This window comes from Sus scrofa, chromosome 3, assembly GCF_054392235.1.
Source record: "Sus scrofa isolate SSC_HxYL_T2T_F1_AM1 chromosome 3, Sscrofa_HxYL_maternal_Yorkshire_Landrace_v2.0, whole genome shotgun sequence".
NCBI lineage: Eukaryota > Metazoa > Chordata > Mammalia > Artiodactyla > Suidae > Sus > Sus scrofa.
Genome location: NC_139385.1, coordinates 46436134 through 46458399, shown reverse-complemented (window position 1 = coordinate 46458399; position 22266 = coordinate 46436134). Strand labels below are relative to the sequence as shown.

Genomic DNA, 22266 nt, shown 5'->3' with positions numbered 1-22266 from the left:
GATAGGGTTTTTGGGAGTTCCCGTCGTGGCGCAGTGGTTAACGAATCCGACTAGGAACCATGAGGTTGCGGGTTCGGTCCCTGCCCTTGCTCAGTGGGTTAATGATCCGGCGTTGCCGTGAGCTGTGGTGTAGGTTGCAGACGCGGCTCGGATCCCGCGTTGCTGTGGCTCTGGCGTAGGCCGGTGGCTCCAGCTCTGATTCAACCCCTAGCCTGGGAACCTCCATATGCCACGGGAGCGGCCCAAGAAATAGCAATAACAACAACAACAAAAAAAGACAAAAAAAAAAAAAAAAAAAAGATAGGGTTTTTGTTTGTTTGGCGGCCCCCACAGCATGTGGAGTTCCGGGACCAGGGATCAGATCTGAGCCACGGTTTTGACCTAAGTAAGCTGCAGCTGTGGCAACACAGGATCCTTAACCCACCGTGCCAGACCAGGGATCAAACCTGTGTGCCAGCGCGCCCAAGAGGCCGCCACGGATCAGGGTTTTAACCCCTGTGGGCGGGAACAGGGCGCAGTAAAGCTGCTGCTGGGATCCCGCTCCACCCCGCACCCGCCAGCCCTCCGGGGCACACGGTTCTGGAAGAACACAGATCTGACATTTATTTGGTTGCGATTTCGCTGGGCAGCGCGTGGCCGGGTTGCAGGCCTAAGTGAAGCGTCCTGAGGGTCGGGGGGGGCGGGGGGGGGGGCACCGGCTCCCGGCCTCGTCAGTCCCAACCAAAGTCCTGGCCGGTCATCTGGTAGAACTTGAGGTTGAAGGGCCGATAGAAGGCGCGCAGGCGCTGGACCACAGCCTCGGGCACGCGCGGGTGCGGCCGGCCCTTGGACTTGCCCAGGCAGCGCGGGCGGCCGCTGCCCTGGGCCTTCTTGAGGCAGGGGAAGCCCTTGGTGGCGTTGAAGTAGAAGTGCTTGTCCGAGACGACCCGCTTGAGGCCCAGGAAGTCCTGCACGCGGCCCAGCTCCCCGGCGGGGTCGCTGACCAGACGCTCGCCGCTGACGAAGAGGAAGCGGGACAGAGGGAAGTAGCGCAGCCAGCGCGCCAGGTGCTGCGCATACAGGCCGATGCGCACGGCGCTCCAGGCCGTGTCCACGGGGCCCAAGCCGCGGCGGAAGGCCAGCGCGCGGAAGCTGGGCAGGCCCGGCGTCTTGGAGAGCGTCTGGGCGTAGTCGGAGATGGCCCGGGTCACCGGGTTCCGCACCACCACGATCAGCTTGGTGTCCGGGGACATGGCGTGGATGCGGCGTGGGGCCTCCCGGGTGACGAAGTAGCTGGGCGTCTTCTCCATGGTGATCTGCCCTTCCAGGCTGCGGGGCATCAGGCTCCTGCGGGGCGGGGGCGGGGGCGGAGCGGGGCCGTGAGCCCTCCCCATCTCGGCTCTCGGCAGGCCCGGGGACCTGGAACCCGCCTTCCCACCCGCCTCCACGAAGCCTAAGCGGCAAATCCACAAGGGGAGGTGCGCCCCCTCCACCCCCGGGCCACCCACCGGCCCCCTGGCAGTGGGAACCCTTCCTGCAAGCCTGCCCAGCCCCCTCCCACAGCCCAACTGTACCCCGACCCTGATGCTGCCCGGCCCCTCACCCCAGACCAGCTGGTGAGGCCAGTGGGCCCCAGACTCGCCACCCACAGGGCTCCGGCTGCCTTCCCCACCCCGTGGCTGTAATTACCCAGTCACACTTTGATTAAGTAGCTGATGGCATCCCCTGAATTAGGCCACTCATTATTGACAAGTGTCCCCAACCAAGGGCAGCCACCCTTCCCCTCTCTGCCTCCCTGGCACAGCCTCTCCCCACCTTTGGTAAAAGCCTTGGGCCCCGCCAGGACGCTGAGGGCCACAGCATGGCACAGTAAGGGAGGAAGTTAGCCAGGTGGCCCCAGGATCTGCCCCAAGACCCCGGCTGCCTGGCCCTCCCAGACCTGGCCTGGAACCCAGGGTGCAATGCTGCAGCTGCCGCATTTCCAACGGGTCCTCTCATTCCAATGGGGGGGCACCCCATTCTCTAAGTTCTGGAAGTCTGCTGATGACAGTTCCTGAGGACCCCAAACCTGGAGGAGCCTGTCCTGAGCACCCTGCCCCGGCGGGCCAGGTCCCCTGAGCAGTCCCCCGGCAGCAGGTGGGCAGGACAGGTGGGGTGGGGCAGGGCAGGGCTGCACAGCTGGGCAAACAGGCCATGAGGGCTGGCATCTAGGTCAATAGAGGCAGAGGCTGCAGGACCTGCTGGGGCTGGAGGTCTCTGCCCGGATCAGAGGGAGCTCCCCGCCCTGCTGACAGCCCCCGGGACCGGCCCCTGCCAGGAGGGCAACACGCAGCACAGAATTCAGGCTTCATCCAGCCTAGTGTCCCCCACACTCAAGCCCCTGGAAGTCAGGGCCCGAGGCTCCTCTTCCTCCCCAGACTCACAACAAACCTCAGGCCTGATAGGTGCACAGGGGAGACACAGGTAACAGGGTGCTTGGCTTAGACGGGCTGAGGTTAGGACAGGAGAAGGTGCCACCAGAGTCCCAGGTCCCTGATACCACCCGCTTGGGTCAGTGGAGGGGTGGGCTGCATGGTCTGCTGGCCTTGGGAGCTGTCCCACGTCTCAAAATAAGGCTGGGGGAGAGCTGGCCCACAAAAGTTTGGGGGACAATTCTGCACCCTTGTCGGGGACGCAGTGACCTGGGACGCCTTCCACCCCCTCACTGCCCCACTCCGTAGGCAAGCGGACCGAGGCACAGACAGGGCGCGGAAGCCCTACAGGGGCTGTGGGCCCATGGCTGCAGCTTGGATCTGCTCCACAGCCTCCTGCAGCAGGCGGTCTGGGTGGAACAGCCCCCAGCCCTCCCTGCACCTAGGCTCAAAGAGACCTTGGATGGGGACACGGCCAAGGACCGGGGTCCAGGGCTTCAGCCTGGGGTGGTCAGCTCGGGGAACCACCTCCCACGAGAGGGAAGACAGAAGAAGGGGGATCCCCCCCACCGGTCTTCCAGGCTGAGACCCCTCAGAGAGAAGACAGTGCATCCTAAGTCACCCTTCTTTTCATCGCCCTCCTCAGGGAGGGACCCGACCCGAATGGTCCTAGATCCTCCTCACCCATCCTTGAACCCCCCCACCCCTTTCCTTCCTCCCCCAGGTGCCCAGTGACCCCAGGAGTGCCCTTCCCTTCCCCATGCTGGGCCCCCTGTGGGCCTGTCCCACCCCGGCGTGCCTGTCTGGGGACAGGGGACTCAGAGGGACCCGAGAACCCACGGCTGCTTTCTCTCCAAAGAAGTCAGAGGGGTGGGGGGGGAGACGAGGGAGGGAGGGAGATGCCCGCTCTCCAGGCCTCTCTTGCCACAGCCAGCTTGGAGGCCTGAGATCTTTGGGACCAATTACCCACATTCCGCAGGCCTCAGAAGCCTGTCCCCAGCCGGCACGGAGGAGGGGGGATGGGTCTTTTGGGGGGTGGGAGGGACTGGGTAGAGGATGAGAGGAACAGGCCTGGGACCCCACCCGGCAAACATCTGCCAGTTGCTGTGCGGACACCCCTCCCTGCTCATCTGGTCTGCATTTCCCCACAGCTTCCACCCATCTCCAGATGATTCTCCCTGCCCTCTCAGCCTGCACCTCACCCCACAGGCTGCAGGGCCTCATCCCGAGGGGCCTGGGACCCAGCAGAAGCCAGCTCCAGTTCCTGGGGCTTGGGGGAGGCCCTACTCCCTGCACTCACTCTCCAGCCCCAGGAGCTCAGGGGTTCCCCTACTGCAGCCCTCGTGGTCCTTCTGCTTTTCCAAAATACTCTGGTGCAAGTAGAGCCCCACCCCACCCCCAGACAAGGCACCCCCTCCTGAACTGAGCCGTTGGGGTATTTGTGTGACCCCAGCACCTGCCAAACAGAAGGTGTTCAATGAATGAGCAAAGGAACAAATGCTGGGTGAGCTCAGGGACACTTGGGGGTCACGGTCCCCTTGAGAGCCTGAGGGATGAACTGAGGCCCAGGGAAGGGGACTGGTTTGGCCAAGGTCAACTCTGAGCAGCCTGGGACCTCTTGCTGAAGTCAAGGGAAGGGCCAGAGTCACTGCTGGTCACAGCCCAGAGGGACCAGGTGTCCCAGAAACTCAGCTGGGGGCATCAGCCAGTCCTCCTCCCTCACCCCCCAAACTGCCACCCAGAGCAGGGCTCTGGAGGCCGGACCAGGGTCCTGAGAACAGGTGACACCACCAGACCCTGCCCAGGGGCTGGGCACCCTCTTCATAGCTGGGACAACCGAGGGAGGGGGGACACTTTCAGAGACTCACTGCACACTCTTGGCTGCTTAAGGGGACAGCCAGGCTCAGAAGCACAGACGCCTGAGAGCAACGGCAAGCCTGCTTCGCACGTGGCCACACGTGGCCACATCCTTGGCTCCCTCCAGCCCTGCACCAGCCAGTGAGGGGTCAGAGCCAGCACCCCACCACCACCCCTGGCAGCTCTGGACTAAAGGGGTGGAAGCCACTGCATCCTCTGCCCCCCGGCCCCCTGCCCACAATGGCTCTAAAATGAGGAAGGAGGAAGTCCCCTCTTCCAGCCTAAGCAGACTCCTGAAAACTCCCACTTCCATCTCAGGCCTCAGGCGCAACGGTGTCCCAAGAACCTGTCCCCAAATCTGAGGCTCTAACCCCTCAATCTCTCCAGACCAGCCCCCCAGAGCTGGAGCATGTGCCCCCACCCCCCCACCCCAAGGACCTGGATGGTGGTCCCAGGATCCCTGGCTCTTCGAAAATGCTCTTAGATCTCAACCCAATTCTAGACTCCCCTGTGGCCCCTCTGTGGCCCAGCCTATGGGAGCAGCGGCAGCTCTGAAGTCTGCACTATGGTTGACTCTGAGTCCACCACCCTCCCCACCCGCCCCCTCCCTCCTCGTCTCCCCCTCCTCCTCTTCCTCCTGTGCAGGGAAGTGAGGAATCAGGGACACTTTGGGAGGCTCCAGCACTGGTGGAGTGGGGTGGTGGTCTCTCCCTGAGCTCTGACGATGCAGAGATTCAGTCGGTTGGGTCCAAGGACGTGGAGACTCCATCACCAACAACTTGCCTAGACCTCTGACGGCAGCAAGCCTTCAGAGGTCAGGGGCCAGAACCCCTGTTCTCAATGCGAAGCCTCCAAATCCAGTCTGGGTACCAAAAAAGCTGGTAAACCTGGAGGTCAAGAATCTGGGTCCTGCTACCCCCTACTCACCACTAATTTAGCAGGTGACCTCGGGCAGGGTCCTCTCCACCCCTCAGGGGACAAGGTGGGTGCTGGGGGGGGCGGGGCAACTCACCCTCCTCTGTAAGCCCTCATTTCCCCGAAGGAAGGGACAGGGCTTGTGCACAGCTGACAGAGGCAGCGAGCCGGGGGCGCGGAGCAGGTGGTCCACTCATGGTTTGTGCTACCCTCAGCAGGGAGGGGCTGCTATTTGAGCAGCCACCAGCTGGGGCTGGGTGCTCCCCACATTCCACCACACAGCCCAAGGCCATGTCAAGCGGGAGTCAGGGCAGAGTCCGAGCCCCAGGACATGAGGCTGGGGTCCCAGTGCCCACCGCTGAGCACTGACTCAGGCACCCGCCTCCTTTCTTTTTCTTTCTTTTTTGTTTTGTTTCTTTTTGGCGCCACACCCACAGTATATGGAGGTTCCCAGGCTAGGGGTCCAATGGGAGCTACAGCTGCTGGCCTACACCACAGCCACAGCAATGTGGGATCCAAGCCGTATCTGTGACCTACACCACAGCCCATGACAACACCAGATCCCCGACCCAATGAGCGAAGCCAGGGATCGAACCCACATCTTCAGGGATATTAGTCTGATTCGTTTCTGCTGCGCCACGATGGGAACGCCCCCTCCTCCTTTCTGAAGACCAGACTTTTTCCCAGTTCTTGTTCGCAGGACTTCGGAAAAGGATTCCTAGTTCCAGGAGCAGGGGTCTTGGGGTGGGGAGTGGGGTGACACTTTCTAGGAGGCTGCAGGGAGAGAGGGGCCACTAAGCTGGAAGCATTTCTAAAGCTCCTGAGACCCTACTGGCTTAAAGCTCCTTCTCAGCTGGAATCGCACGCCAGCCCCCAACCAGGACTCTCCTCGGAGTTTGCAAAATTTCGGGGAGCCCACAGGCCAGTGACCACCCTCTTTTGCATAAAACCTGCTGGAGGGCCGCATCCTCCCCCTCTCCCCACCCCGGTCAAGCCTCAGCTCTACTGCAGGCTGGTCCCAGCCCCAGAAGCTGCCCGGAAACCTCGCCTGCCGCGTCCCCAGGGAGACCCCTGGGGCGCACCACCCGTTTCTCCGAAGGCACCCTCCAGAAAGTCGATGGGGCGAACGGGTCCGGGCGCTCACCGGTACCAGGCGAGGCCGCGCTCGTAGCACCTGTCGAAGAAGTGGGGCTCCGAGCCGAGGGCACGGACATCGGGGTGCAGTCGCAGAAACTCCAGCAGGGCGCGCGTGCCGCCCTTCTTCACGCCCACGATGAGCGCCTGGGGGAAGCGCCGGCGGCCTGAGCCGCTGGCCACGGGCAGACTCGGCGCCCCGGGGCTGCGGGCGAAGCTGGGCGGCTCGGCAGGCGCGGGGGTTGGCTCAGGGACGCGGCCGGACAGCGGACAGCGTCCTGGGAAGGCACAGAGGCAGTAGGTTCCGAGCACCAGCGCGGCGAACAGCAGGGGCACACGGGGCGTCCGAAGCGTGGCCCCGGGCCCGCCCCCCGCGCCCTGGCTGCTCCCGGCCCCGCCGCCCGGGCCGCCGCTACCTGCCATGGGGCCGCACGGTGCCCAGGCCCGGGAGCGGGGGCTGCAGGGGGCCGCACATCCCGACCTGCGCCGTGCTCAGCCCGCGGGCGCCGGGCTTCTGCTCTGCGCCCCACCTTCCCGCCGCCTGGAAACGGGCGCGGGGCGGGACCAGGAGCCGGATGCTCCGCCCCGCCCAGAGGCCCCGCCCCGCTTGGACCTCTGCTCCGCCCGGGACACGCCGACACCCAAGGGCGCCGCTGCGTGACTCCGAGCCTCAGGGACTAGCCCGCCGAGCCTGCTCAGAGACCCTAAGCCCCAGCCCGCTCTGCTCCAACGTCTTTAGCCTTGCGCGCCAGGATACGGCAATGGCGGGTCGGGACGCAGGACGGTGACAGGACCGCACCGCTGGCCAATGGACCAGATCTTAGACGGCAGATCGCCGTCCCTCCCAGACAAGGGCGGCGTGGCAGGTTCACATGCAGAGCACGTGGGCCGAGGGGGCGCTTTGACCCCAGCCCTAGTGAGCAGAGATGTTGCCGGAAGGTCAGGGAAATTCTCCGGCGGGAATGAGGCGCACCTTGCTGCCAGTCGGCTTGCCACTGCCATTCATCAGGACCACGGGCCTGGGGACTGGAGAGGGCTAGCCAGGCGTGATTGATGTCTGAGCGACAGGCTCTGAGAGGACAGGCCTTGTCGACAAGGGCCCAGTGACATCGGACTTCAGTCTCCTGACCCTTCCTACCATGTCACACTGCCTGTCTGTGCAGCCTGGTGTCCCCCAGATGTCAGGGACCCATCTCTGACTCTGGCAAAGTGGCTCCTATGGGAGATGAGAAGGATTCAGGAGACCTGTGCTGGGAAACTCGAAGGAAGAGCCTGGGTCCTGACCTAGGAGCTTCCTCTGAGGGGCAGGGAGACCCAGAAGCCACGCACAGTACCAAGACCTGCTGGGCACTGGACACTCTGCAGGAGTTGTATGCAACCTGAGGTTGACTGAACCCCCAGCACAGCACAAGGAAGGCGGAGGAGAGCCGGCTGGGAGAGGGGGGAGCCCCGGTCCTAGGCCGAGACGGGAAGGAACATGTGTCCTCCCTCTGCCTCCACCCCGACCTTCCTGGACTCACAGTTTTCTGGAGCTGGGCCCCAGCTCCCCAAAGAGCCTAGCCTTCCTCCAGGCAATGCCCTGAGACTACTGCCCTGGCTTTGGCTGGTTAATGCACTATCCCTGAGCCTAAAGGGATCTGGAACTCAGGCTGATCCAGAGCACTTCCCAGGGGCAGGGGCCTCCATGACCCACAGACATTTCCAGAACTCCCGCCCAGAGGCAGCCCTGGCAGGAAGGGGGCTCTTCAGAGCCAGTGGGGTGAGGACCCCTGACCGGGGGCCCAGCCCAGTTCCCAGATGCCAAGCCTGCACCTGCTTGTCAGGGCAAGACTCAGCCAGGAGCCCTGTCACGGGGTGTTGGCACATCACTGTCTGGGCTGCATGCTGGCACACGCAGGATCACAGGAAGTTCTTCTTCTGGTCTAGCTTAAAGCAGGATTTGTTCCAGACGGGCTGGTTCTCCTAGAGCCACCTACTCCACCTGCAGCACCCACCCACAGCCTTAGCAGCCACCACTCGGGCCTCCAAATTCCAGCACTGAACCCTGGTGGCCCCTCCATCTCGCTGCCCCAGCACAGGCACGGTTGTTTCTGCCTCCTAGCCTCCTAGGCTTTGCTCATGCTCTTCTCCCTGCTGGGCATGTCTTTTCCTTAGCGCCCGCCCCCCGACGACCTGCACCCACAGACACACCTGCTTGCAGACTTTCCGGGAAGCTTTTATCAAGAATGGCAGGACACCCAACATGCTGGGGGCGGGGGAGGAGGTCGAGGACAGAAGTCGGCTTGGGGCTGGGCAGTTGCCCCTCTCTCCACCCGCCAGATGGCTCTCCGGTGAGGGGTGGGTGCAAATCCAGGGACATCCCGGATGGCAGCCTTGACTGTTTGTCCACCAGGGCACCCCAGAGCTGATAGGCACTAGTAAAGGTCGCCCAGGGGAAGGATGGGAGAGAGCAGAGGCTGCGGAAGGCTTTCTGGAGGAGATGGTGAGGCGAGGAGCAGCAGGACAGTGTCCCCGGGGATGAGGAAACCCTCGGAGGGCAGTGTTGGGACAGGGGTGGGGGTGAGGAGGAACCGGGCAGGGCCTCGTGGCGCATGGCCTCAGGCCCCTCCTGCCCCAAGGCTCTGGTCCCTAACAGGGAAACCTCAGTCCCGCCTCTGAAGGAAGATCTTCCCTGAGAAACAATTCCCACGCCTTTGGATTCAGGCCGCTTAGCTTCTCTAATACGCTGGTTTCCAGTAGAGTCACAAAGTTGTACCATCACCACCATAATCAACTTGGAGCCTATTCTTCGCCCCAAAAAGAATTCGTAACCCTGAGCCGTCGCTCCCTCTTCTCCCCTCCCCCAGCCCCTGGTAACCACGAATCTACCTTCTGTCTCTGTGGATTCACCTCTTCCCCATGTTTCAGGTAAGTGGCCTTTTGCAACTAGCCTCTTTCATGCAGCACAACAGGTTCAAGGCTCATTTACGTCTCAGTGTGTCAGCGCTTCGTTCTTTCTCTGGCTGAATCACATCCCACTGAAAGGATGGACCACATTCTGTCCATTCATCAGCTGACGGACACCTGGGTTGCTTCCAGCTTTATGGGTCTACCGTGAACCTTTTTTTTTTTTGCCATTTTAGGGCCACCCCCGTGGCATATGAAGGTTCCCAGGCTAGGGGTCAAATCAGAGTTGCAGCTGCCGGCCTACCCCACAGCCACAGCAACACAGAATCTGAGCCATGTCTGCGACCTACACCACAGCTCACGGCAACACCAGATCCTTAACCCACTGATGGAGGCCAGGGATCGAACTTGCATCCTCATGGTTCCTCGTTGGAATCGTTTCCGCTGCGCCACAACGGGAACTCCCAAAAGGACTTTTCTTAAAGGGCTAAACGTAGAGTTACTGTCTGATCTAGCAATTTGACTCCTAGAAATAGACCCAAGAGAAATGAAACATATGTCCACACATGATCTGGCGTGGCTGTGGCTGTGGTGTAGGCCGGCAGCTACAGCTCCGATTAGACCCCTAGCCTGGGAACCTCCATGTGCCTGCGGGTGCAGTCCTAAAAAAAAAAGGCAAAGAAAAGTCCCTTTGGAGTTCCCTGCTGGCTCAGCTGGTTAAAGATCTGGTATTGTCAAAATGTTCTCCAAGGAAGACATACAGATGGCCAGCAAACACATGAAAAAATGCTCAACATCGCTGATTATAAGAGAAATGCAAATCAAAACTACCATGAGATACCACCTCACACCCGTCAGAATGGCCATCATTCATAAGTCCACAAATAACAAGTGCTGGAGGGCGTGTGGAGAAAAGGGAACCCTCCTGCACTGTTGGTGGGAATGTAAACTGGTACAGCCACTATGGGGAACAGTTTGGAGATACCTTAGAAATCTATACATAGAACTTCCATATGACCCCGCAATCCCACTCTTGGGCATCTATCCGGACAAAACTCTACTTAAAAGAGACACATGCACCCACATGTTCATTGCAGCACTATTCACAATAGCCAGGACATGGAAACAACCCAAAGGTCCATTGACAGATGATTGGATTCAGAAGAGGTCGTATATATACACAATGGAATACTACTCAGCCATAAAAAAGAATGACATAATGCCATTTGCAGCAACATGGATGGAACTAGACTCTTATACTGAGTGAAATGACCCAGAAAGACAAAGACAAATACCATATGATATCACTTATAACTGGAATCTAATCTCCAGCACAAATGAACCTTTCCACAGAAAAGAAAATCATGGACTTGGAAAATACACTTGTGGCTGCCCGGTGGGAGAGGGAGGGAGGGGGAGGGATCGGGAGCTTGGGGTTATCAGACACAACTTAAAGTAGATTACAAGGAGATCCTGCTGAGTAGCATGGAGAACTATGTCTAGATACTCATGTTGCAACAGAACAAAGACTGGGGGGAAAAAATGTATACATGTAAGAGTAACTTGATCCCCATGCTGTACAGCAGGAAAAAGTCAATCAATCAATCAATCAATAATAAAAAAAGAAACAGGAAGGGACATTTTAAAAAAAAAATCTGGTATTGTCCCTGTTGTGGCTCAGGTCACTGCTGAGGCACAGGTTGGATCTCTGGCCTAGGAATTTCTGCATTTCTCGGGTGCAGCCACAAAAAAAAAAAAAAAAAAAGAGTCCTTTTGAAGGTTAAATTTGGGAATCTCCGAATCTGCCTCTCCCTGCCCCTCACCCTCAGGGTTGCTCTCCTCCCTCCTCCCCAGGGTGGCTCAGCGACTCCTCCACCCCACCTCCGCCCTGCCTCGCCATCAGAGTCTAGCCCGGATCCCCTCTCTGAGCCACATGGTGAAAAGTGACTTCGGGACCCAAAAGAGACCAGGCCATGGGAATGCAGGGTTGGTGGCTGTCCCTGTGCACTGAGAGGGTGGCTCAATTGCTGCCCTGGCTGGTCTCACCTGCTCTGTCAGGAGGAAACAGGAGTTGGTGAATCCCCTCCATGCAGTCTGGTCTCCAGAGGGTTCCTTGGCTCTGATTTTTTTCTTTTTTTTTTTTTTTTTGGTCTTTTTTGTCTCTTTCCAGGGCTGCACCCACAGCATACGGAGGTTTCCAGGCTAGGGGTCTAAATCAGAGCTGTAGCCACTGGCCTACGCCACAGCCACAGCAACATGGGATCCAAGCCGTGTCTGTGAACTACACCACAGCTCACGGCAACACCAGATCCTTAACCCGCTGAGCAAGGGCAGGGATCAAACCCGCAACCTCATGGTTCCTAGTCGGATTCATTAACCACTGCGCCATGATAGGAACTGCAAGAGTTCCTTGGCTTTGAGGGCTCCACGTGGCCTGATGTCGTTTCCCCTTTTCCTCGCTTCTGGACCCCCAGCCTTCTGGCCAACGCTGCCAGGCAGGAGTCCATCTGCCCACTCTCCTTAGGCCAGCCATCAGACATGCAGATAAGTCAGGTTTGGTGGGGCGGCTGGCCAAGAGCAGGGAGAGGAGGCGGGTTGAACTGCTCAGGCTGCCGGGTCAAGTAAACACCATCCCCAGGGGAGACGACAAGGAGGGCCAGCAAAGACGGGGACAGGCAGGTCAAGTCTAGGAAAGGAGTCTTGGGGAATAAGGCCATGGTGGGAGAAAAGCCCAGCCTGGCCTCACACGTCTATGACCCGGCTATGTCTGTGTGTCCTTTTCAGACTGTCATTATTTCTTTGTGGGTGATTTGGATCCCCAACTATCTCCTCCACCTACCCATGAGCCCTGCAAGGGCAGGGATGGGGTCAGTGTTGACTCCTTCTGTGGCTCTACACGTAACCATAAGGAGTGCTTATGAATGTTTGTTGAATGACTGAGTGACTCCGTGTGAGAGTCTAGGTGCGGACCCCTCTCCCAAGCCCCTCTCCACCTACTTCCCAGCCTGTCCCGGAACCAGGGTGGACACCCCCAGCCTGGGCACCCCCAGACGGCCGTGCGGGGTGTGCACACAGCTGCCCCACTCTGGAAGATGAGGAATAATACCGTGCAGTCTCTCCCGCTGTGGGGGACAGCTGGGGGCTTCCAGAAACATCCTCCCCTAGAACCACAACCTTACCCCCCAGACCCACTTCCTCAGCCTGGTAGGATTCCTCGGCCTGCAAGGGGAGCCCAGGGGAGCGGGCAGAGGCTGAGGGCGGGCCCAGCTGTCTTTGATTTGTGTGGGGTTTTTCCATTTCGGCTGCGGTTTCCTCCTGGGGAGGGGCCGTAAGAGACATCTCCCCACCTACCCACCCAGTCCCAGAGCCCGGTTCCACCTGGTGGAGAATGAGGGGAGCAGGAGGCCATGGCAGGGCTGGGCCCGTGCAGCCCCGTACAAAGCTGACAGTAAGACTGTGGGAGCTAAAGTCTGACCCAAGACCAACTCTGCCCCTCCCAGCAGGTGACCTTGGCAGCTACCCAGGCTCTCTGCACTTCACTTTCTGACTTTAAAAAACAATAGGAGTTCCCAATGTGGCTCAGTAGTCAACAAACCCCACTAGTATCCATGAGGACACAGGTTTGATCCCTGGCCTCGCTCAGTGGGTTAAGGATCCAGCGTTGCCGTGAGCTGTGGTGGAGGTTGCAGATGCGGCTCGGATCCCGCATTTCCATGGCTGTGGTGTAGGCCAGGGGCTACAGCTTCCATTGGACCCCTAGCCTGGGCACCTCCATAGGCCGCGGATGCGGCCCTAAAAAGACAAAACAAAACAAAACAAACAAAACACATGAGGAGTTCCCTGGTGGCCCAGGTATCAGGCCAGCCTGGTTTGCTGGAACCCAGGGTCTTGTTCCTGGTGACCAGCCAGATCTAGGGACCCTGACACAGAAGGGTTTGCCAGGGCTGACAAGATGCCCAGCATCAGGAGGGGCCCGCGAAGTTTCCCCCGGCTGGGAGTGGGGAGCGAGGGCCTCCCAGCCAACCCGTGTGGTCACACACATGCAGGGAGCCTGCCTGGGGCTAGAGGGCTGGCCAGGAGCCAGAGCCTTCTCCTACTCAGTGACAGCCCCCTGCTTGCTTCCAGCCGCCCTCACTCCTTTTCCCTGGGTCTTCCTGGAGGGATCAGCCCAGACCGAGGGCCGTTTGCCAGGGGCCACTGCATCTCCAGGAGAAGACAGAGACCCAGGCTCCCAGGATGCATCCCTGGGCCCTGCAAATTGCTTCCCACCCACCAGCTTGGCCCAGTTCAATTCATAGCAATATGACAGTCCTTCTAGGCTGGCAGCCCCAGTCCACTCAAGGCGAAGCTAAAGGGGGGAAAAGGGTCCCGCAGAAACAGGACTCCCTCTGCCCCCCCCATCCCCACCTCCTCCAACTTTTTGGCCCCACGCCAGGCTTCTGGGCATGGGAACCTCTCAGTGTCGTGGGGAAGGGAAGCATTGTCCAAGTGGTTCCACACTGTTGAGTCACTGGAGCTCTGTGGTCACGTCTGTCCATCTGTGCCCAGGCAAGGGTCCCCATTAACTGGAAGGTGACTGTGAGCAAAGGACCTGGTGCAGGCTCAGGATACACACAGCAGGAGGGGGTTCAGAGGCCTGCTGACAGACCCCAGCTGCCATGTCCCCAGTGTGGAGACTCCTGCATGGCAGGTGCTAGCAGACAGCACCCCCAGGAGAGCCACACCCCATCCCCCCACACCTCCAGGGAAACACCCAGTACCGACCACCAATCAGACAGACATGCCAACGGTGCACAGCCAGGCTTGCTCAGCTTGGGATCGGGAAGACCCAGAGCCCAGGGCAGAGCCTTGAACTCTGCCCTGCTCTCCGCCAGACCCTTCCCTAAGCTGCAGGCTTCCTGCTCCAGCAAGAAGACCCACCCCCTCCCCAGAGAACAATGACTCCATCCTTGTCCCTCTGACTCCAGCTTTCCTGGCCTCCCCCAGCCTCCAGACATACCCCAGGGGCTCTGGTCTCAAAGGAGCCCAACCCAATCGCACATTTCCGAGTAAAAGGGAACAAAAGGCCCCTGCCTGAGGAGGTGGAAGGGTGAGCCCAGAAGAACGGGCCAACTGCACCTCTGGGACAGAGGCCCAGGGAGGGGTCTCCTCTCTGCTCCGGCTCCAGCAGTGCAGCCACCAAGCCCTCTGAGGCCAGGAGTAACTTGTACCTACCCTGGTTGGAAATGAAACGTGGTGAGACATGTAGCGAGGGCTGAACCATGGACAATCTCCATGGCTTTACAAGGAACACATTAGGCCTAGAGAAGGTGCTGGGGGTGCTGAGGGGCTGGGAGGCAAAGGCGCAGGCAAGTCAATCCCCTCACCGGCAGCCCCCTCCTTCTGGTGCAACCAGAGGCCCACCAACTGTCTCCCCTGAGCCCCCGAGCTCCTTAAGCGGAGCCCCAGTGCCCAGGGCTAGGGTGACAGGTGATCCTGGGGTCCCTGTCTCCCCCGGGCCGCGGATATAGTCACGCGGGTGTGTGGGTCGCTCACCCTGACTCTGCGCAGCTGCGCAGAGGGAGCGGGGAGAAGGCAGCGCAACTTGATGCCGACTCATCTCAAGCTATTACGTGCAGCGACCCCTTCAGGACTCGCCTTTTGGGGGGCGGGAACGAGATCGCTCAGTTCTCCGAGGCCGGCCTAGAGGCCCAGGTGCAGGGGTTTGGGTGCAGGGGGTGTCGCCGCTAGGGCTCGGCTGGGACTGGGGGCGTCCTGCCTCCACCTTCCTCCACCCGCCAGCTCTGTCACGCTCGGCCGACTCCACAAGAGGCACCGTGGGTCTCGACTCTTCCCCTGCACGGGTCACGTTCTTGAAGTCCGCCGAATGGGGCCCCCCCCACCCCCGCCCCCTTGGACGCCAGGGTCTCTGCCAGGGACTGGATGTAATCATAAATCACCACCCGCCCCCCCGCGTGCTGGGCACTGGCGTGTTGGGCGGGCGCGGACTGGGGGCCACGGGATGCGGACGCGGACCAGTGGGTGCCACGGGGAAGCACAGCCAAGGCGCGAGGCGGCACCGCAGGGCTGGGGCTGAGCGGGCCGGGGGGCGGGGCCGCGACCGAGGGGCGGGGTCGTCGCCGCCTCGGAGGCCTCGGGGTTGGGCGCGCCCCTCAGACCCGCCCCAGCGCACTCACAGCGCGGAGCCAGCGCGGCCCCTGCTGGTCTGTGCTGCGCACGGTCCCTGCGCCCGATCCCCGGGAAGGGGACCCTAAGGACCGACGGACTCAGACGGGGTCTTAACGCTAAGCCCCCTACCAGGGCTGTGCGGGGAGTAAAGCCACGGTGGCTAACTTAGCAGTGACCTTCGCAGACCTCTCCAGGCTCCCTCGTCCACTTGCCAGCAGTGCCCACATGCATGCAAGGGCTCAGCGGTCCTAGGACCTACCCCTAGCAGCACGCCCACCAGGGTCAGGGCTCTTCCTGGTACTTGTCGCTCAGACAAAGAAAGCACAGCTTTGGATGAGGGACTGTCTCAAGCATTGCCAATTCACTCATCTGTTCCACATTTATTGAGCGCTGGGGCGGGGGGGGGGTGGCGGGGGCCTGCCTCCGGACTGAGGATCAGCAGAGTCCCAGATTTCCTCTTTCTCCCACTTTGCCCCACGTTCCCCTGCCCTGCTGTGCCCTGGCCTGGCAGTGCAAACCTTAGCTTGGATGGCTGTGTCCTGGAGGCTCCATCCAACAAGCAAGGGAGCACAGGTAAAGGGCAGAGGGGGCTGGCCTCTCAAAGAGCCTTTATTTCTCAAGAAGGAATGAGGCTGCAGGCCAAAGGCTATGCTGTAACCCCGCAGTGGGGGGGGGGGGGGAGTTTATGATTACATCCAGTCCCTGGCAGAGACCCTGCCCAGAGCCATCCATTGCCAGGCTCCTGGTGTGAGGGACCTTGGAGTCCTGGGGCTCCCCCTTGTCACCTCACTCCTCCAAGGGCACTGCTTGCCAGCCTCCACTGCCCCGTAAACCAGAATGAGTGTGGGGCCCCTGGGGTGCAGGCAGCTAGGCACTGCTGCTCCTGCTCTCCTACCAGACATGCCCACCGGGGCATCAGCAGGTCCTTCTGCCCACCTTGCTACAGGTCTGTGCCCAGAGAGGCAGCACAGCCTGGACACATTGGCCCAATTTGTAGGAAGAGGCCAGTTGCTCTTGGGCCAAGTTCACTCTCAGGGACACCGTGGACCAGGATACAGAGCCAGGAATGCTGGGAGAAGTGAGCAAAGTCCAAGGAGGCCCACGGGCCCCAGAGCCCAAGCTTCCTGCTGACGTGCAACTGGCTCCAGCCCCAGCCCAGCCACCTTCCACATGCCTGCTGCCATCGGGCTGAACTCAAGCGGCAGCCGCCTTCCTTCCCAGAGCTACTTCCTCATGAGGGGTAAGTGAGGACAGGGACAGGTGTGGGGAGAGAGGACATGAGGTTGAGGAGCCTCAGGCAAGGCCATCACCTCTCTGGGCCTCCTGTCCCCCCTGAAAATGAACACCTGCCCCTAGGCTTAGGGGAGACTTTCAGGGTGGTGATTCTTGTGAAGATGCACCAAGCTCTCACTGCTCACCCACCGTGGACACACCTGGGCCAGCGCTGGGCTGTGACAGTGCCTCAGGGCTGGTGATGACCCTGACTCCACTTTAGCCAATGACCAGCTTGGGACACAGAGGGGAAGCCGGTCAGAGACACAAGCTGGAAACACGGGGTGGGGGACCCATTCTCTGCAACCCCAGGTAGGGGGGTCCCTAGCAGCTGCCATCAGTGGTGGCTGCCAGCAGAGCAGAGATGGATGTGTTTTCTAGACAAGGAGGCTGCCACACTGTGTGTGTATGTGTGTGTATGTGTGTGTGGGTGGCAGGGGGACAAGCAGCAGGAAGCCCCTTCTGCATGGGTTCCTCTGCCTTGGCCTCCCTGGTACTTTGTCGATACCGACCCCTCCCACCTGCCACGTACACACCTCTGCTTGGTGTCTCAGCTCCAGCCCATGTGCTCGGAACACATGCAGCCACGCCACCATCTTCCTGTGCCCTCACCCAACAAGGGCACAGGCTGGGTTCCACAGGAAGGTGAAGTGCTCCACTCAAGGTCGCAGCGTTAGGTGGAGGCTCACCAAGGGCCAGAGCAGAGACGCTGGCCTGTGGCTGGGAAGGGCCCCATCACCAAGGAGCAAGCAGACTGAACAGGCCTCCGCCTCCTCCCTCCCCAGCCACGCCGGCCACACTGACCACCTCTGCCTCCCCGCTGCGGGCTCCACTTGGCCCACCTGCGCATCGCCACCAGGCGGACACGGTCGCCACCGTGCCTCCAGACCTGGCGGGCAGGCAAGCCAGAAACTGACATGGATCCAATGCGCAAGAAACATTCGTGGCACAAGTGAACCGGCTGTGCGACGCCTGACCCTGGATCCTGGCATCCTTGGTGTCGTTCCCAAAGACGGCGAGCCTGGGTTCCATTTGTGTATTGATCGCCTCCCGATTACAGGGCATTCAGGCAGGAGGGGCTTCACCCACCCTCCCCGCCAGCACGAGCCTCAGAGCATGCGCAGTAAGGCACGGGCACCTTCTCCTCAGAAGGCGCGAGCTGAGGCTGGGAGCTCCGGGCCCTGGCCGCGCCCGATCAGGCTGGTGGAGCAAGAGCTGCTTTCCTAAGCCTGAGCTGGGAGAGCAGCACCCATACAGACTGTGCCAGAAGGTCCGGGATTTCTCTTTCGTAACTCAGAGCCCAGAGACCCGCCCCCTCCGCCTGCTCCCCTCGGGAGTCACAGACCATCACCCCTCTGGCCGCCTGCAAGGGTTTAGCCAGAGTGTATCATACAGTGACCCTGGAGCAGCCGGCTGGGCCGCCTCTGCTCACCTTCTGTCCCAGCACAGCCTGCGGGGGGTGGGTGAGAGCTTTGCTGAGGCCAGGGCCCATCTGAGAACTGGGCCCCGCCGGGGTGAAGTCCAGACAAGGCATGGAGGGGCCATGGGCTGAGAAGGTGGGGGTGACGAGCCAGGCCTGGCTCCCACTCCCTGAGACCCTGGTGCCAGCCGACAGCCAGGCCCACGGGGCCCGCCCTGGCAGCCGAGGATGGGCCTTCTCCTTCTCCCAAGGAGCCTGTTCAGAGCCAAGGCCTCGGAAGCCTGCCTGACATTTCAGTCTGAATGGCTGGGGTTCCACTTCTATGATGGGCCGGCCAGAGCATGGCCACCAAGCAGTGTTCACGTGGGAAGGGCGTGGGCTGCCCGCCTACTGTCCCTGGGAGGGAGATGATTCTTGGCCTGAAAGACACGAGGGAGAGAGACCAGTCACTGCTAACTCAGGTTCCAGATGCTGCCCCGGCGGGGCCCCACCTGGGAGGGTCTCTGCTTGTTTTCTTCCCGGAGAGCTGCGGGGCCCCCAGAGTCTGCTCTTCCCCCGCTCGCGCCGTGTTCCCAAACCCTTGCCGCGTACCGCCCTGCCTCACCCCCCAGCGAGGGCGGCGAGCAGGGGCTGTGAGCAGCCCCATTTCACAGAGGGTGAGCCCGAGGGGGGGGGGCCTCGCCGCAGTCCTGTGGGCGGCCAAGGAGGAAAGGGATTTGTGCTCTCAAGACAGGAGAGGCGTCCAGGGGGCGGCTGGGGACACAGGCTGAGAGCCAAGGTCCAGAGGAGGCTGCGCTGAGCTAAAACACACACGAATGACACACAGCTCCCAACAAACTCGCGATAAGGATACCGCCAATGGGAGTTCCCGTCGTGGCGCAGTGGAAACAAATCCGACTAGGACCCATGAGGTTACAGGTTCGATCCCTGGCCTCGATCAGGGGGTTAAGGATCTGGCGTTGCCGTGAGCTGTGGTGTAGGTTGAAGACGTGGCTCAGATCTGACATGGCCGTGGCTGTGGCGTAAGCCGCCAGCTGTAGCTCTGATTCGAGCCCTAGCCTGGGAACTTCCAAATGCCACGGGTGCAGCCCTAAAAAAACAAATCAATAAAATGTACACCAGGCCTGTGCTCAGCGTCCAGAGGGTAAGCTCACCTTTAGGGATGAACTTCAGGGAACTGCTGAATATTCAGAAGCGGGACTGTCCCCGCTTGGGGCCATCGTTCAGGAACTCATGGCCCAGTCCGTTGCCACATCTGCCACAGGACACCTGGGAAGACCGCGAGCCAGCCGTGTGAGCTTCTGGCCACAAAAGACCCGCAGCAGTGGCCTCCCCGCTGCCACCAACAGATGGTGTCCGCCCCACATCCATCTCCCAAGGTAACGACTGGCATGGGAGGCGGACTCCATCCCAGAGCCCACCCCAATCCCTGTCCTGTGTCCTGTCCCTACCAGGCCCCAGACTCTCCCAATAGTTTGGGGTGGCAGCTGCCCTGCTGAGGCCAGAGGCCCGGAACAGACAGACAGCTGTTGGGGAGCAGCAGGAGAGGGTGGCCACCCCACGGGCCCTCTGCTGCTCCCACCCACCTTTAAGGCTCCAGGCCGATTGTGCTCTGGACGCTTGGCCACACTGTCAGCGTGGATGGTCTCGGTGAAGGCCGGCCATGGGGACGAGTGCGCGTACTTTGAGTGGCTGGAGAAGAGCTCATAGCCACACTTGGCACACACGTAGACACCTGGGGCGGAAGGAGAGGCAAAAGCTGAGATGCCGGCTCCTGCCCTTAAGGGCTGAGCTCCCAAATCCTTGAACCCAGGACAGGACAGCACCACCCTGCTTCCAGGGTGAGCTGCACATCCTCCCCCCCACACACACACACACCCACCAGCCTCAGGCCTGGGTACTGGCTGTGTGTAAGAGACAGCATAGAGCCCGCATTTAGTGGTTCTTAGCCTGTGCCAGAGACCAGGAGGGCCCCTCCTCACCCTTGTCTCATTGATGCACCTTGAGCCTGTGATACAGCTGTTTCCATTTTGTGGATGAGTAAACTGAGGCTCAGTGATACAAGACTCAGCTGCAGGGTGTGCAGGAAGGAACCCAGGCAGTCGGATGAGGACACAGCACGGCCCCCCTCCCCAAGCAGGCACCCCCACGGTGGGGGGCGCTGGTGTGGCAGCACCACCACTAGCTCCCCTCCCTTCCCACGTGGCCATCTCTGCTGCCCAAAGAGGTCTTGAGCCGGATGCCTAGCCACTGGCCTGCTCTTCAAGCAGGAAAAGAGTGATCCCAGCAAAAAGACCTCCAGGGTTCCCGCTGTGGCGTATAGGGATTGGCAGTGGCTCTACAACGCCAAGACACAGGCTCAATCCCCGGTCCAGCAGAGTGGGTTGGAGGATCCGACATTGCTGCAGCTGTGGCTCGGATCGGATCCCGGACCAGAAACTCCATATGCCACGGGGCAACCAAAAAATAACAACAAAAAACTTCCACAGTTCCCCTTGTGACTCAGCGGGTTAAGAACCCAGCTAGTATCCATGAGGAAGTGAGTTCCATCCCTGGCCTTGCTCAGTGGGTTTAGGATCTGGTGTGGCCATGAGCTGTGGTGCAGGTCGCAAGTGCAGCTCAGACCTGGTGTGGCTGTAGCTGTGGCATTAACTTCCAAATGCTGCAGGTGCGGCCCTACAAAAAAACAAAAAAACACCTCCAATCACCTCCTGACTGGGGAGGAGGCCCAGTAAGACAGAGGGCCAGGGTTTTAACCTATCCTCAAAAGATCGCTTTGAGGAGGTCCTGTTGTGGCGCAGTGGTTAATGAATCGGACTAGGAACCACGAGGTTGCAGGTTCGATCCCCGGCCTCGCTCAGTGGGTTAAGGATGCGGTATTGCCGTGAGCTGTGGTGTAGCTCACAGACTCGGCTCGGATAGGGAACCCCCATATGCAGAGGGAGTGGCCCTAGAAAAGACAAAAAAAAAAAAAATCACTTTGAAGGGGGAAGAAAAAAAAAAAAAGGTTGCAAAACTGATCTGCAGAACAGGAAGTTGCTTGGGGGCTCTCCAGGGTACTGAGTCACCCTTCAGGCCCCCTCTCCCCCTCCCTCCACCTGGAGACAGCCCTGGAGTCTGAGACCTACCCAACCTTTACCAGCAACTGGTGAGGAAGGGAAGAGGAACGGGGAGCTGTTGTGGGAGTGGAGTTTCCAGCCTGGCAGAGTAGCCTGAGGTCAACCAGAGGGTCTAAGGGGAGGACTTTGGGCAGAGGGCCCTGTATCACAGCTGGCTCACATAGATGCGGGGGTGTCACAACCCATCCCCCTAAGGGGCTGACCCTGAGTAAATCCCGCCCCAGGAGTAAGTTGCTGCCCTGGCCTTGCCTGCAAGAATGTTCTTACCAAATTAGTCCATTACCAGGCAGCGGAGCCTGGGGCCTGGGGCCAGGGCTGAGGGGGGCCATGCCCCAAACCAACCACTCAGCCCCCGACCTCCCACCCCTCCCACCCGGCCCAGGCTGTCCAGTCAAACTTCACAGGCCATTGGCAGCCTGGCAGCACTCCAGGTTACCCAACCCTGGGGGCCCTGGACAGGTGGGGGAGGCGCCCAGGCCGTCACATTTGGATCCCAACACGCCCTTCTGTACTTTCCAGTTTACCCCGCAGGTCTGGGGAACCGCCAAGGAAAAAGGGGGGTGTAGTATCAGGGAAATGCCCCAAGGAAAGGAAGCCCAGTCACAGGAGCTGCCCCTGGACAAGACCTTCCACCGGCTCGCTCTAAAGCCGCGATCCCAGGCACGGATACCGACAACGGTGTCACCGCCTCCATGTTCCTTGACCCCGCAGATTTCCTCGGAAATGGCCACGCTCACACTCAAGGCCTGCCCTCTTTGAGGACAGAGACCCCCCCCCCTAATGTGCCGCTTCCCTCAGGTACCATTACTCTCCCGGATCCCCAAATTCCTCACACTCGCCCCCCATTCCCGGAGCTCAGGGGCTCCATCGCCACCCCGAGGGCAGGGACGCCCCCTCCAATACGCGTCACTGCTCCTCTGTCCTCCCACGAAGCCACAGATCCTACCTGGCTCAAAGTGGTTCTGGAAAACCTCGCCCCCGAAGAAGCTGCAGAACGACATGGCGCCGACGGGGAAGCTCCGGCGGAACCGAGGACACAGCTCCACCGCAGGGTCTTGAGCCTGCCTCCCGCCCCACCTCCCGAGAACCAATCGCGCCGGGACGC

The 22266-nt window shown here is 60.6% G+C and overlaps 2 protein-coding genes across 4 annotated transcripts; both read right to left on the bottom strand.

Moving 5' to 3' along the window:
• Positions 1-577: 577 nt before the first annotated feature.
• Positions 578-6812, bottom strand: HS3ST6 (heparan sulfate-glucosamine 3-sulfotransferase 6). 3 transcript variants are annotated; one of them, XM_021086794.2, is made up of 2 exons: positions 6307-6812; positions 578-1326 (listed from the first exon to the last, which is right to left on the bottom strand). In XM_021086794.2, exons 1-2 carry the CDS (start codon positions 6717-6719, stop codon positions 711-713), a joined length of 1029 nt encoding a protein of 342 aa, XP_020942453.1. In that variant the 5' UTR covers positions 6720-6812; the 3' UTR covers positions 578-710. The 3 variants fall into 3 exon arrangements, with proteins under 3 accessions (XP_020942453.1, XP_020942454.1, XP_084874229.1); XM_021086795.2 differs by having other exon boundaries at positions 6337-6812; XM_085018103.1 differs by lacking the exon at positions 6307-6812 and adding an exon at positions 5762-5898.
• Positions 6813-17645: 10833 nt separating this feature from the next.
• MSRB1 (methionine sulfoxide reductase B1) lies at positions 17646-22224 on the bottom strand. Its single transcript, NM_001097460.1, is given in 4 exon segments — positions 17646-18461; positions 19197-19311; positions 19629-19777; positions 22108-22224. Coding segments are annotated over 4 exon segments (351 nt in total). The 5' UTR covers positions 22163-22224; the 3' UTR covers positions 17646-18429.
• Positions 22225-22266: the final 42 nt, after the last annotated feature.